General features: G+C 43.0%; 1 protein-coding gene across 2 annotated transcripts in view; it reads left to right on the forward strand.

Annotated features, from left to right (window-relative positions):
• Positions 1-16,320, forward strand: part of CRHR1 (corticotropin releasing hormone receptor 1) — a 180,449-nt gene that overhangs the window by 98,941 nt on the left and 65,188 nt on the right. For both annotated transcript variants that reach the window (XM_083146957.1, XM_083146956.1), the window contains exon 3: positions 14,047-14,128. In XM_083146957.1, the coding sequence (XP_083003083.1) occupies positions 14,047-14,128 (82 nt within the window). The remainder of the gene's footprint in view (positions 1-14,046; positions 14,129-16,320) is intronic.

Below are 16,320 nucleotides of genomic sequence, written 5' to 3' on the forward strand. Positions count from 1 at the left end.
ATGAATAAAGCCAACTTGGAAAAGGTCGACATGAGTGTTTTTTGGTACCTAGTGAGGAAGCCAACTTGACCACACTGTGTAGGACTACCTTGGATGGAATAGTCTACCCCTAGAAGAGATGACACAAAATGGGGTGATTGCAGCATCTAATGCTCAGAGTACAGTCCTAATAAATTGTCAAGTCTGTGTATTTTTTCATCCCATCCACAAGCATACCAGATGAGGCAGCCATGTTGACTAATCAGACACCAGCCCAGTATGCCCTCGCTATCTATGCACCAATGTGTCCAAAATGTCACACGCAGATATTTACAAATGCAAGCAAGTCAGAAAATTACACATCTAAATAGAAAATGTTTGTTGCCAGAGTTCACGCCATATACTGTATATATTCCTACTTTTGGAGCTGAGCAGTATACACTTCTATATAGGACCACAAATGTCCTTTTTGGATTATTCCCCTCAAATTTTTTTTTGAAGGCCGTCATTTCACCTAAAAGAACTTGAGTTGATCCCTCCTTTTATAAAATTTGCATCAGCTGGTGGATATCATGATGGTTTTATAAGTGTTACTTGGGATCCAACATCTTCGTTCTATTATATTGCCCTGGAGGAACCTAGTCTCAATTTGTGATCGTGTGACCATCTTATTCAACCAATGTACAAGTGTCCCTGATGAAGTCATGCTAATGACGAAACGTGTTGGGTTATATATATATATATATATATATATATATATATATATATATATATATATATATATAAAAATAAGAGGCCAGCACATCCATATATATCCAAGAAGGGTATTTTTTATAATGCAAAAAGTGAGCATGCATTATTCACATAAGGATTCACACCATTGGGCGCCATCTTACCATTGTTGTTCTATTCTTGTAGTTTCCATGCCAACAGGAAACTTTGAGCATACAATTTACAGTTATTTACAGGTGCGCTTGAGGAGAATTAACTTGTGTGTGTGTGTGTGTATATATATGTTGCTTGAAGGAAACACACACTTATCCATATAGACAGTGAGTGCCAGGTCAGAAAAAATAATGTAGCTTTATACCACATGCGTCAATCCAGAGATACTACAAGTGCTAAGGACCAGCACATCCATTTAGCATAATGATCAATGCAGTTTATTGAATTATAAAAAGAAGGCCTTTTTGGAGTTAAGAATTAACAGCTTGCCATAGTGGGGAACCGGAGATGTGACACATATGTGCAGAGATGATAGCAGGATACCGCTCAGCTGGACAAAGTAAGGGAGCAGCATCCAAAACACAGGAGTCCGCCGACTTGGATACTCAGAGAATGGACCACGGAGAAACCTCACTGTGTCTTGGACAAAAGAGGCCATGGCCAACACGTTTTGGCACAGGATTGGATGAAGTACACATTAACAACTTCGGGAAGATGGCACTGCACAGGGAAGGCAAATACTGGTAGTCTCTCTAGGACACATGCAACACAGCGCCACCTGAGGAGCAGGGAGCAGCTTCTCAGATCCAGCGAGGTAAAATGTCTAATGAGCTAACATGAAGACCACTTGCCAAACTGGCTGTATTTTGAGGAATACAGGGGTGGGGTCCTGGGGTGCACACCAATTGAGAGGTGCGACCCTGCGGAGACCTTTCAGTAGAACAATTTTTCCAGCTGAACAATTTTTCCAGCAATATTTTAGCTGGGAGGGTCTTGTCCTATATCATTCAGTCATTGTGAAGAAGAGTCTGAGCAACAATTTGAATTGCATGCCCAAATAGATATATCATTTAGATAAGCAATGGTCTGTAAATTATATTGATTCGCATTGCTGAGTAGTAAATGCAACGTGAAGATACACTTCAATTTGCAGTTGTTACATACAGAAGTTCCATAGTAGGTGAGGCTGAATAAAGACTTGCGTCCATCTAGTTCAACCTATGTTTGTAGTAGCTTATCGCTTGTTGTATAGTATGTTCTGATATTTTAATGACAAATTATGTTACTTATTCTTACCCATGGATGTTTTTAACCAATAAATGTTTATCCAACCTTATTTTAAACGTATTTATAGTGTCTGGCGACAACACTTCTCTAGAAAGAGAGTTCCAAAGTTTGACTGCTCTGACTGTAAAGAGATTTTTTTCTACTAGTGAACAATTTTTTTTTCTTCTAATCTAAACTTGTGCCCTCGCGTCCTAGATTCCTTTCTAGCAGAAAAAAGGGTGTTTGACAGTTCCTAATATTGGCCCCTAATATATTTATACATGTTGAGCATATCCCCCCTTAAACGTCTCTTCTCTAGTGTAAATAGTCCCAAATTGCTTAATCTTTCCCCTAATAAGCTTTGTTGCTTTTCTTTGGATCTTTTCTAATTCGATGATGTCCTTTTTATAGTGTTGGGCCCAGAATTGTACTCCGTATTCAAGGTGCGGTCTAACCAATGATTTGTACAGGGGCATAATTACTTTTGAGTCCCTAGTTTCCATGCCCCTTTTAATACATGCTAGAATTTTATTGGCCTTTTTTCTTGCTAAATTACATTGAGCACTACACCCCAGTTTGTTGTCTATTTGGACTCCTAGATCCTTTTCGAGTACTGATTTACCCAATTCATCCCTGCCTAGGTTATAACTAGCACACTGGTTATGTCTCCCAAGGTGCATGACCTTGCATTTGTCCACATTGAACCTCATCTTCCACTTTTTTGCCCACTCATCTAGATTGTCAAGATCATTTTGAAGTGTGGTGACATCTTCTGATGATTTAATAACTCTGCTCAGTTTTGTATTGTCCACAAAGATGGATACATTGCTGAGTTGTGCTGTTTTATCTACAGTATCTCTTTGTTTTCCAAGTACAGTGCATACCAAAACCGCATCACAACTGATGATATTTTGGGTAAATACGTGAATAGGTAAACTAGTATATACAATTTGAACAGATTGGCATTTAGTAACCAAATAAGAGATATAAATAAAATGGGAAATAGAATGGTTTGGCATAGACATGATTTTCATCAGGAGTAAAAAAATATCACTACAACACAAAGACTAGTTTGATATGACCTGGAATCTTTTATTTTGAAATTTATCCTTGTCTTTTCTTAACACCTAGAGTAGCACTGCTCTGGGGAATGTCATTCATTTTATTGATTTTTTTTTTTATTACTATTCTTATTGTGCCTTTGGTCTGTGTAACCTGCCCATTTATTCAGAAACACAACTAGTCTGTCTCTTTTTGCTGTTTCTATATCTGCAGATAGAGTATAACAAAATGGTGCATGTTTTTTTCTTTTCTCTTATGACATGTTTATCTATGCAGTCTAGGTGCTTTTTTTGGTTGCACTACTCTATTTGTTACTTTCTTTGGGGGGGAGGGGGTATTTTAATTATAAATGAGTAGGGAACTGAAAATAAATGCTTTTGATGACTAAGTAGAGAAAAAAAATAAGACATACAATAGTATGGATTTGCTAATGGAAGATAATTAATTTAATAGATGTTTTTGACATTGGAGCATGCAGTATTTATCAAGCCACTCCAGGAAAAAAAGTAGTAATGTTATTGCTGAAAGTAACCCATACCAATGAAAAGATTTGTCAGCCATAGCTTCTATGTGACTTATTATTAGGAATTACTGCATAGTGGGCCTGATTCTAATGTGGTTGGAGTGGCTATTGCATATCACTGTGACACCATTGGCTACCCATAGGGACTATCAAAGAAAGTAGGAAATCTCAATCCATCGACGGAGATCCTTGGCATCTTCTCTTCCCCTAAATGGCCTCTTCTCTTCCTCACTCTGTAGCATGCACTGCAACAATGACTGGACCTGAATGAGGTCCAATAGTATGTACTGCAATATTTGTTATCAGCATCTCAGGATGGACTGAAGAAAATAATTAAAAATAAATGCTTTCTACAGCATTTTACAAAAAAACTAAAAAAAACTGCAAATATATTTAACAATTTTTTTACAGTATATTTACTTTGAAAAGTGGAAGTGAAAACACAAATCTGGGCTTTCAGTCGTATTGCACATGTGCGTAACCGCATGCATCTGCATATACAATTTAAAAACCTAAGGCTGACTACTAAGTTATGCTCTGCAAAAACAAAAATTTGCCTAATCGCCTCTGCAGGGGGGATGAGGTCAGAAGACTGGCACCGGATCCCGACACTGATGAGGATGCCGACAACAGAAACCCGACTGCGGGCATTCCGATTGTAATTATGCATGCAGGGTTAGGTTTAGGCACTAGTGGGAGACTTAGGGTTTGGATGCGGGGAGGGGGGTTTGGGGAAGGTTGCAGTTTGGGAGGATTAGGCACTTTGAATCGGGAGTTAGGGTTATGTAGCAAGGAGGGAGGGTTAGGTTTAGGCAGAGGATTAGGAAGATTAGGTTTAGGGTGGAGGGAGGGTAAGGCTGCAGGGGGAGACTTAGGGTTAGGCTGTGGGTAAGTAAGTATACTTAACGGGTGTGGTATAGGGGTCCGACAGTCAGGAACCCGATAGTCATTATCCTGACGTCGGGACCCCGACTGGCCGGATCCAGACAGCATGGGGAGCTCATCAAGGCCCCTTGCGGGCTCGCTGCGCTCGCCGCGCGAGCCACCTATTCTATTCTCCCTCTATGGGGGTCGTGGACCCCCACAAGGGAAAATAGCCGACGGTCGTCGGGAACCCGGCTGTCGGTGTTTTGACACCCCTTTCCTGAACTTGTGGGCATGTGCATTGTTGTGATATGAAAGGGCACCCCAATCACAAATCCTTGGTCAGTGCCAGGAAATTGCTTGCGGCATGCACTGATTGGCATACCAGCCCCCAGTGACTAGTGGTTTAGTCGCCACAAAGACAGCCACCATCTGTTTTGCCATTCGGCACTCACCTCAAAACATTATGTTGTTGCAAACCTCCAACTGGGGCTAATGGCCAACTGTTGTGTTCTCTTGGGGTCAAAACTGTAGATTCAGGATTCATAAACCCTGATGATCTCCCAGAAAGGGTTTAAGCAATCTCTATTAAACCTGACTAGCATGTTGCACCACCAAGTTGCCCAAGCCTCCTTCTGCTCTAGAGTGAGCTTATGGCACAACCAGCATCTGTGTTAATTTTGACAAGGATTTTCATTTTGTTTTAGTCTTTGTCAACTACCTAACACTATAGTTGGTTTAAAGTCACATTTTAGACTTTTTAATTATTTGTTTTAGTCAAGATTTATTTAGTGGATCTAAGTTTTAATTTTTCTAATTTTAGTCAATGTTTTAGTCATAACTTTTGCACTAGATTAATGATACTGTGATGGATTTTTACGAAGAACGTTTTTCTAATATTCCTATTACAAGTTTGTTTACCTTCAGTAGGCTAAGAATCTGTTACATACTGAATCTGACGTACAGTAGTGCTGCCATATATCATATACCAGGGCTCGACAAACCCCAGATTCTGCTTCCTGGTGACTAGATTTTGAGGGGGAGGAAGCAGAATCTGGTCTTGGCCGGGTTGGGGGTGCGGCGTGGTCCTCAACTGTTAGTGTTCACTCTAAACTTCCTTTGCAGGGCACCGTGCCTTGCCCGTTTTTTAAACATCTAAATTCGCCCTGCGGCTGTCCCTCCGCTCCCCCCTTCTGCTAATTAGAGGCGCCTGTGTTTAGTGCAGAAGATAAGGTGCGCTGGAGATAGTTACTGATGCTATGCTCTACCGTACTGACAGGCAGCAGCAGCACTAGAAGTAGGATCCCCGCTGCATGCCTGCTCCTCTCTGCCCACATATACCACTGAGCAGAGTATGCAGTGCAGGGAGGCTCCATGCTTAAGAGCTCTCCCTGCTCTGCTAGGTTGCTGCAGCCATCTTTACTGTCTGTCACACAGGCAACAGCATCGTGAGCACGAAGCAGGCTTCAACTCAGTAGCCCCAGCAGTGTCCCAAGCAGGGGGGTATTGGGGAGCTACAGTTAATCTGTGGGCCAGCCCCTCTTTGGCTTTCAGTGGCTGCACTCCCCCACACTGGGCTAATTCATTTATATGCAAACACAGCAGTGAGGGACCTGTCATACAGTGGTTGCAGAGAGCACAGTGACAAAGCCCTCCCTGCAGTCTGCTTTGCTAGTTCTACAATGCTCAGTCCATCCCAACCAGGGCTGGGGAACAAGCCCCGCCCCCTTCCTCCCCTCATACAGCCTAGTCACAGCTTTCTATGACCCGTGCACTGTCCCAGCCATATCGGGGTAGCAAGCCCCGCCTCTTCTTCCCTTCAGGCAGCCCAGTCCACTCCCAGCTTTCCCTGTATTCTACCAGGTCAGAGGAGCAAGACCCAGACAACACTCCAGACTGCCGGAACAGACATCAAAATCTGCTGGTTGGAGCTTGTAGTGTCGTCGTCGTCGTCCCCCCCCCCAAGATGGGACACCCCCTGGACCGGACACTACAAGCTCCGGACTGCAGATTTTAATGTCCGGTCTGGGCAGTCCAGGGTCTTGTTTGGGTCCGGTTTTTACCCATACCTCACTGAGTGTACATTTTAATCATTATTTGGCAAGCTTGTTATCGTACAAAGATAGATATTGTTTTTATTTTAAATTATGACCCCCCAGGAGGTATTTATTTGTTATTTATTATTGTAATTGTGTCTGTTATTTTATTTATTGCTTCCTAATATCATTTTATGCAATTTTGTGTTTTCAATAAATTAATTTTATTATTATTGTTTCCAAATGTATCACTAAGCACCCCATGTTCTTGTCCACATACAGTACAGTGGAATAAACTATTTTGTGTGTCATACATTTCTCATCCTATCAAAGAACATCGCTTAACAACATTGTTCCTTACCCCTAATAAATCAGTAAACTACATTCTCAGAATTATTTGTTCGAGATCTTGTATTTATTGGACTGGATAGATGCATAGATTAGTGTAAAAGACTACATTCCACCCCACACAGCAGTGAAAAACTATTCAGGGGGCATGGCCTAATCACAGGAGCAATATGTGCTGGGTTGAGAAGAGTTGTTGCTGCAGCTGCTACTGTTAGATAGTGGGGGCCCAACTGGGCACCTACATCATACCTTGGCCTGGGTAATTAGTACCTCCTCATCCTGTCGCTTGGCACCACTGTATAACCACTAACTTAACTTCTAAACCCTAAGAGCTACACTAACCTTAATATCCTATACCCATGTTGGGGTACGTTATTAATGTCACAGGTTTTTAATGCTCAGTGGGGAAAACAGAACATCCATAAAGCCATTTCAGCCAAGAATACATTTGCGGGACCCATCCATAGGCCCCTTGGGACACTTCATGCCCTAGGCAGGCACCTCGGTTGCCTTTCAGACCTTGACATCCAGGCATATGTGACAGAAATGCACAAATCTGCAAAGGGACATGTGCACTGTTCTGGGAATGTACAGAGTGAAATCACATTATATACACAGAAATACAGTATTGTCAAAACCCTGAGGGACATATCCAATCAATAACTAATTGTTGGCTCAGACCTCAGGAGCTAAGGGGAAAAATATGTGTCAATGTGCAGAGAAACCCATAGATTCCAGCACTTTACACAGAATCTATGGGGTAGCATGGGTTACTGCACAGGTAAAATGCAGAATAAGAGCCTTATGCACACGTTAAAAAATTGCAGGTAATTGGCTATGGCCAATTGTGTGTATAGTGTGTCCAGTGTACATTTATTCAGTGGGGTTCACTTTAAATATTATATATATATGCTGCATGGTGTTTAACCCTAAACCATTTCCTCAGTTTCACAAATTCACCAAACTTAACCTTTTGAGTGCCAAGTGAATTTGTCAAAATAGGTGTGAGAGTTGGCAAGCAATTTTTATTCATCACTATGACCTGTAACGTTTACCTTATATTGGAAATATAAGCTTTTTTACACAACATTTTTATTTGAATTTACACATTTGAGCGACGCTGCCATTTTTAGTGGATATTTTCTACATCTCTCACATAGATGTTGGCACTCAAAGGATTAAGGATAACACAAACTGTAGCCATTGCTCTATGTATTTCTATGGTTATATGCTGTATACAGTGAGATTGCTTGTCTATACCGTATTTTTCCATCCCTGTCTATGTATTAATTCATCATATTCCACTGCTCTGTCCCTCCTATCCTGAATTCCTCTGTATGTAGTCTGCACCAGACACTATCATACACATCTCACCATATCATAGTCTCTTTTCTTTACCTGACATTATCTACCCAATCTCCTAACCATGTATCACCCATGTTCTACACTCATTCTTTATTTCTTATTATAGTCTTGTTTTTCCATTTCCATGATCCGCTCTTTCCCCTCTCCGGCATTGCACATGCCCTGCACTCTGACTATATATCTGCGTTGGGCAGATGACAGAGCTATCACTCAAGCTGAGCAGGAAGAAGAGAAATGCATTCATTACTAGTCCCTGTGTTTGCAAGTTAAAGAGGTTTGGAAAGGTCCATAATTCATCCCGCTATGTATTGTCAGATTGCCCATTGGGTTGTATCATGGGGGTTGTGCCTAGCTGTTCTGCTGCCTGAGATAGCAACAGAAATAGCTACCTTCTCATCCTTAACACAAACTAATAAACATTTGCATTAGTGTGACGTACAACTACATGTAGCAAATATTGACATTTCCATTGTTATTCGATCTGCCCAAAATGTAGCAACCCCACATTTTAGCTTGCCGTGTACATAATATATATCATTTGCTGCATTATGTTTTTCTCATAATTGCTGCATGAGACAGCTGTCCCGTTTTGCATCATTATAAGACAATCCCTGTGTGTTGCCAAGAAACAAAGGTGGGCTTTTCCTGTCTGCAGTCTCATGCTTTCATATGGTCACAGAACGCCTCTGTGATTTCTAACATCCCTATCATTTACAGTCATTATCTTATGTAGAATAGTGGTCTATTCATCCAGCACTGCACAGCTGCAGTGTTATTTTAGTATCTAACTCACTGCGAGTTGCAGCGGAGGACACTAAAATACCAGAGAAATTCTATATGGGTTTGATACGAAATCCCGGCAATGGAATCCCAACAGCTGAAATCCTGACAAGGGGGGATGTGGATTGCCTCCCCTTGCGGGCTCGCTGCGCTCGCCACGCGGACACCCATAGAGGGAGAAAGTGTCGGGATTTCATCAGTCGGGATTTCGGTGTCAGGATTTTGAACGCCGGGATTCCGACCGCCGGGATTATAACTGTATCCCTTCTACATTGCTCTTTTGAGGGAAGAAGCATGGGTTCAGGAACTGTCACCACCTGAAGGGTTTGGGTACAAACTCCTGAAGAATTCCAACAAGTATTTTAAGCCTACCCCTAATCCTAACGGTAATCTACCCTCCCACATTTTCACCTTAACGGTTCCCTCCTGTAGCCTAAACCTTGTGCACCCCAGTAGCATAACCTTAACGGTTCCCTCCAGTGCCTAAACCTCACCCGATTACTTACTGTCAGAATCCGCTGGGATCCTGACCACACCCTAACTGAAGATGGCAACAGTCCTCACAGTTAAGTTCCACAAATTTTATAATTTCGGAGCTTGATAAATTGGGAGTTCCATTGTATGGGGATGGCATGCCACAAAAAGTGTGAATTCTCTAAGGGAGAATAAATAGACCCCATTACTTTAACCTTCTTCTGTGTCACTTATTCTGATGCAGAACTCACCATTTAATAGATCCCATACAGTACGTGCCAAAACTTGCCTACTGAACAATCACACATTGGCCCTGATTCTGGTTGCTTCGGTCTACCAGGTGTTCGCACGAGGGACTGCTTTTTTTCTACTGAGCATGTGCATAATGGTTTATGCATATGTGCAGGGTCCCTGGGTGACTTGCACAGTCGCCGAGCCATAAGCATGGAGTGGTGTGGCCCGGGGGGGGGGGGGGTGGCAGCGGAGGCGGGTGTCGCCAATGGGAATGCCCAGCGTTTCATGGGAATCCCCATGAAAATGCTGGGTGTTCCCTTGGGAATGAGGGCATGCAGATGTGTGCTGGGGTCGGGCGGCTGGCATCACATGATGTCAGCCACCTGCCCTGTCTTTGGTTGATAGCTCGCAAATATAAGTCAGTCTCCACTGACTTATGTTTGCGAGCCCTGGAGAAATTTTTCGAGCTACATGCACATCCCCTCGCATGGCTGCGCAACAACCGCTTGGTAAGCTGCTAGCTTTGCAGTTTACCGAGCAGATCAGAATGAGGGCCATTGTGTAGAGATCTCCCAGACTCCTATTAGAATCGCCATATTCTAGAACCATCTACTTCACGAATCACAAGTAAAATTGTCTGGAAAAGACCTTAATGATGTCTTTTGCCATATATCACATCATTGTGGTCCTGTACCCCACTGCACAATGCTGCAAATCATGACATTGTACAGAGAGGGGCTGGTCATAATGGCTTAATGACATTATAACATTCCTGTACCTACTCTTCTGTACTCCTTCCCCTTAGGGAGCACCCAATGGACCACTGAAAATGTAGCTTAGCATGGCTTATTAGAGGCAAATACTGGGCAAATGGGAATGTGTGATAAATGTATTCTTGTTTAGATTCATTTTGCTTATTCTTTGTATTATACATACTTGCCTACCTTCCCTGAGGTTGCACGAGGCTCTCAATTATTAGGGTTGTGTCCTGCAGCCCCGAAAAGGTATGTGGCTCTTTCACATGCTTTATGCTTCCCAATGAAGTGAGGATAAAAGCAATGAAAAGTTATGCGTATAGCAGCTATACAGGAAACATGGAGCAAGGGGCATGGCCAGCAGCTGTTAGAGTGCTGGCCACACCCCTGGAATGATGCAAAATGGGGAGCGTGGATCGTCATTGCGGATATGCAGCAAAGGCATGCCTCCATTTTGCAAACCAGATCACTTTTCGGGAGCACTCGGCCATAAGGGTGCCACTGAGGGTCTTTAAAATGTTGGGAGATATGCATTATGTACTTTAAGAGTTTTCTCTGTCCCTCTGTGTGTGTGTATTACATGGCAGTCAGCAGTTAATTGGCTGGTACTTTATCGAGAGAGATAAAGTACCAGCCAATTAACTGCTTAACTGCTCTCCACGGCTTAGTGCATCTCCCCCTTATTGGTTATACATTCAGAAAATATCCCAGGGATCTGGCACAAAATTTCCATACACGGATGTCGTCATTTTCTCATAACCTGCACACAGCTGGGCTTAGCGTCCATTTAAACCTGTAATAAACACAATTAGCAGAGGAAATATATGAGGATTCTGTGTATTTGAGTAATTTGCTGTACTTATGCCACATCAGGCTAAGGTATTTTCATTTATAAAAGTCAAAATAATTTTTCTTCATTGACACCACTACCATGATTAGGGACAGTTCTCAGCTCTGTTGCCCATGTAATTTATCATATCCACATCCTGGCTACTGTTTAAAACCTGACAGGGTGACATCTGCTTCATTAGAGTTCTATAGATCATCTGATGTTTGAAGCCTGGCATAGGGCCATATGCTTCCACTGAGATCATTACAAGCTATGTTTGTCCCTAATCCACCAAATAAATGAATAAACAGACGGCTGGCAAGATGGAACAATGGTCATGTGTTAGTGGGCTGAGTTTATAGCTCTTGTATGTGGCGTGCAGGCTTTGCCAGAACTGCATGTGCTGCTTAGAGGTTGCTGCCCATGCATTTCCTCCACTGATTTAAATGATTACAAGGACGCAGACATTCTGCTGTCCCTGTCTGAGCCTAATTAGAGCAACAAATGAGGCTTAATAGAGGCAGAGAGATGCGTGTCACATCTATGTAATGCAATGATGATTTCAATCCCGCAGAACAGGCCACCTAGCCACTCACTGTCATAACGTGCTGGAACAGATTGCACTGTGACATTGTAGCTCAGAAAAACACAATGTGGAAGGCAACATAGTGACATGTAAAGCAGAGGCAGAACTCTGGGAGGCAATGGAGTCATTTGCCGCCAGCTCCTGCTCTCAAGGGGGCACCTCTCCACCACTGCCAGTTTAAAACCATTAATTGAAAGCCATCAAAATTGCTTCTGTGGCTGACTTCTGAAATATGTGTTCTCTCTCTTTCTCTCTCTCTCTCTCTTTCTCTCTCTCTCTGTATATATATATACAGTATATAATATATATTTCATAACAGACTTTACATATTTTGATTAACATTGTGTGTGTGTGTGTGTGTGTGTGGGGGGGGGGGGGGGGCACCAATATTCATCTTGCCTCCGGGGAACTGGGACAAACTTACGCCACTGGTGTAAAGAGTCAGTTAGAATCATGTACGAATGTGCTAAGAGACATAAAGATGCCAGCATACTGTCAGGGCCGTTTCTAGACAATTTAGCTCCCCCCCCCCCCCCCCCGCCCCCCAAATACAAAACATGGTATCGAAGAAATTCAGCGAAATAGGTAGTGTGCCTTAATTTTAAAAGGGGGATGTGGGTTAATATAAGTGGCGTGGTCTAGCAGGAAAGCAACTACCTTACATCACACTTTTGCATACTGCATGACCAGACATTGGTTACCGCAGGAATTGTCATTGTCCTCCCGCACTTAAGTTGGCCAGCTGAAGGCCACACAGTGACCTAGTACGCCTCACAGATCAAGGCCAAACAATGACAGGCTACTTAAATCATTATACTCTGTTTATCCGTGATGCCAATTACACATTATGCCGCACACTGTGATGACAATTACATATTACACCGCACACCGTGATGACAATTACACATTATGTCATACACCATGATGCCCATTACACCTCACACTGTGATGCCCATTACACCCCACACTGTGATGGCAGATATGCCCCCACAGGGCCACACATATATGGCCCCACAGTGACAGCTATGCCCTTACAGTGCCACACATATGCCCCCACAGTGCAACAGATATGCCCCCACAGTGCAACAGATATGCCCCCACAGTGCCACAGATATATGCCCCCATAGTGCCACACATATATGCCCCCACAGTGACAGCTATGCCCCCACAGTGCCACACATATGCCCCCACAGTGCCAAATATACCCCCACAGTGCCAAACATGCCCCACAGTGCCACACATATGCCCCCAAAGTGCCAGAAGCAGCATAACTCACTGTCTCTGGGTATCCCCCCCCCCTCCCGCTGCCATCGCCTCTGCTGCTTTTTCGGGGAGGGGAGCGCATTGCGCATCTCTTCTTCCCCTTCACTGTGTACCTGAGCCGTCAGACATTCATACCTCGTGGGCTGGCTCCTGATTGGCTGCCGGCCCCCGAGCTCTGATTGGCTGACAGCCCAGTGACACAGTGAGCGAGGGGATGGAGAGACGCGTGATGGTGGTGGACGGGGAGAGGAGGAGGAAGGGAGGCGGCGTTGGGGGGAGCTGCCGAGCGCCCCAGCTGTTTAACAGAGGCGGACAAGCCGTGTGGCACCCCGGGCTCCTGCACGGCGTGTCCGCCTCTAGAAACAGCCCTGCATACTGTCACAGTTTGAGGAGTTATGCTGTGTACACAAGGTGCAATTTGACATTCAATTTTAACTATATAGTCAAAATCGAATCGGGATCACATACACATCGTATGGAGATAGAACGTGTTTTTAAGCTTTCTATCACAATTCGATGCCGATGCGCGCTCCGTTCAGCTGAAATCAAAAAGCCAGATAGACAGTGCAGCAATGACTATATAGTGCACATCAAATGTATACAGTATGAATTGTATGTGAATAGTACAGTTAGCAAAGATTGCATAGCAATCAAATCTTAAATCGAATAGCAAAGGAATCTCACGTGTGTACACACCATAAGAGGAATTTGAATTTAATTTGTTCCAATCACCCATGTACATACTCATAGAGGAAAATTGTCAGAAAGTACACCTGAAGACCACAAGGGGGTGTCACAGAAGTCCTCAATATTACCTTTAGTTTTCTCTGGAACATGGAGTTCTTGAGAGCCAAAGGACATCTATTTGTTTTCTAAACTGAACATTATTTTGTGAACTAAATGCAATGTCATATACTGTCAGCCATTGTCACAGTATCTTCTGTTTTCTCTTAAAGGTCATCACAGCAGGGGTCAGTCTTGCTCTAACCTCTCCCGAGGACCAGTGTGAAAATTTCCAGAATAATTTGAACATTACAGGTGAGTCATACGATGTAAGAAAGTGAATAGAGATGAATTACTGTATATCCGCAGTCACCACTATTATATTTCTCCTATTACAGTAGAGCTGGACCTAAGCGTCAAATCAGTGCTGGATTTAGGTGGCGTATGACAAAGCACCTGCTCCGAATGTTATCTTTTGTTGTGGAAAATCTGTGAAATCACTTGTTATAAAATGCCCTACAAGAGACATCTAAAGTCATTGTTATGATGACTAGTATTTTTGGCACAATTTGCACTATTTGCAATTAGTCTGCGGAATTGAAATCAGATTAATATTTGATTCTGTAAAGGTGAAGACTATAAAGGGTGTATGTGGATGGTGGAAGTTACTTCGTTGCCATTCATTTGGTAAACAGGACGTGTTTGTAATTCAGGAAGTGCCTTTGCAGCCATTGACTGCAGCTAGTAACGACACATTTCTGCAGCTATGCAGAATCCTGTGGTTATTTGCTCACAGACTAAGGAGAATTTTTATATACATGAACTTAATTAATGCTTTCATTTTAAAATGTAATTAAATTATTCTAAATTCTAAAATTTAAGTCTATTTAATTCTACTGCTTCTGGCAAAAGCGACCTTGGTCTAACATACCTATTTAGGGTTATATACTGAATTAATAATTGTAACTGTACTTTGGCCAGCTAGGTGTCTGGACGTGTTGTGCTAAGCTCCTGCAGCCTTTTTTTAGTTTGTGCCCATGCTGGATGCCCTGTGACTTGGATCGGCTGGGTGTGCATCGCGGAGCATGGGGACTGCTTGTCCAGTCTCTGCATGTTGCAGCCTACCCTCTGGTCAGAGGCTGGGACCTGGTTTTGGATGGACTGAGCTGGAGCCATCCATGGGTTCTCTCTCGCTACACCTGCACTGGTTCATTTCCCTCCGCACCGGTCCTCCGCCCATGGAGACCCTCTTCTCCCCCCTAGCTGGTCGCATTCTCACTTGTGGGAATGAGGAGGACGCTGGGCTGGGCTTTGTTAGGGCCAGAGCTTCTGGGGATAGTGTGTGGCAGCAGCCATCTTTACTGCAGGGACCAAGGACGAACATGTCGCCCGTGTCTTTGTCCCAGCTTGGGGGCGGCAGGGTCCCTTGTGTGTGTGTGTGTGTGTGTGTGTGTGTGTGTGTGTGTGTATATATAGGGTTAGTTTTTGGCATGTTGAAAGAAATGAAAGAATACGTCTATGGAATTTTAAAGAGAAAAACTTTTTAATAAAAGATTTTTTTAATACCAAGTTGTATACATTGTTATATGCGGTGTAAAATCACACTCTAACCAGGTGGTGGAACATAACTTAGCGCTCTCTATATCTTGGTGTCTACATATATATGTAGTTGTTGATGACAACCTTGATCAATGAGAGGAAAAAAGAATTAGCAACCCTAGAAATTGAGATGGGAAAGATTGAAGGCCTGTTGTCCAATTTGACACAAGCGAGGAATTTCAGAGAGACATAGCAGATCTGCAGTCTAAATTGGATAGTCTGGAAAAGGACATCATACAACGGAAACAGAAAAAATTCATCCGAGACAAGAGAGATTATATTAGCGGTCAGGTTCATGTTTGTCCTAACGATAAAAATATGGAACCTCCAGTAAGAAGATATCGCTTTGAAAATAACAACAAACCAGTCTGGGATAAACCAAGACGTATCTCATATGGTGATAATGATAGGGAAAGGGAAAACGTGCCATATCATGCCTTTATTAACTATTGAAACAACTATCATCATCAAAATTATAGGCAACCACAGAGATACTACGATAGACCAAGAAGATACAATTCCAGAGATCACAATGACGACTACCAATAATCAGGATCATTCAGAGGTAGAATACCCTCGTACAGAGACTCTCATCAGTATCGCCGAGGAGACGTTTATAGATCTCCATCCCCCCGTAGGAATCGACAACATAATAATAATTTTTTAGACACAGAACGGGTATTCGACCCACCTCATCGAGCAACAAGAGAAGAACTCCACACACACCTGGAGTCTCCACATGGCCTCAAACGCCGTCTCAATGGAGATATAGAGGATGTAGAGGGGGCAAACGGGTCTCCAAAAAAGAAAAAAGGCTCCAAGGACAGGAATCATCAACCTGTCAAAGAAAGAACTATCTTCAGCAGAGAGTGCGCTACTGAACAAAGGCCTCAAATTCGCATCGGACG

This window comes from Crinia signifera, chromosome 6, assembly GCF_055691185.1.
Source record: "Crinia signifera chromosome 6, ASM5569118v1, whole genome shotgun sequence".
In the NCBI taxonomy this organism is placed as follows: domain Eukaryota; kingdom Metazoa; phylum Chordata; class Amphibia; order Anura; family Myobatrachidae; genus Crinia; species Crinia signifera.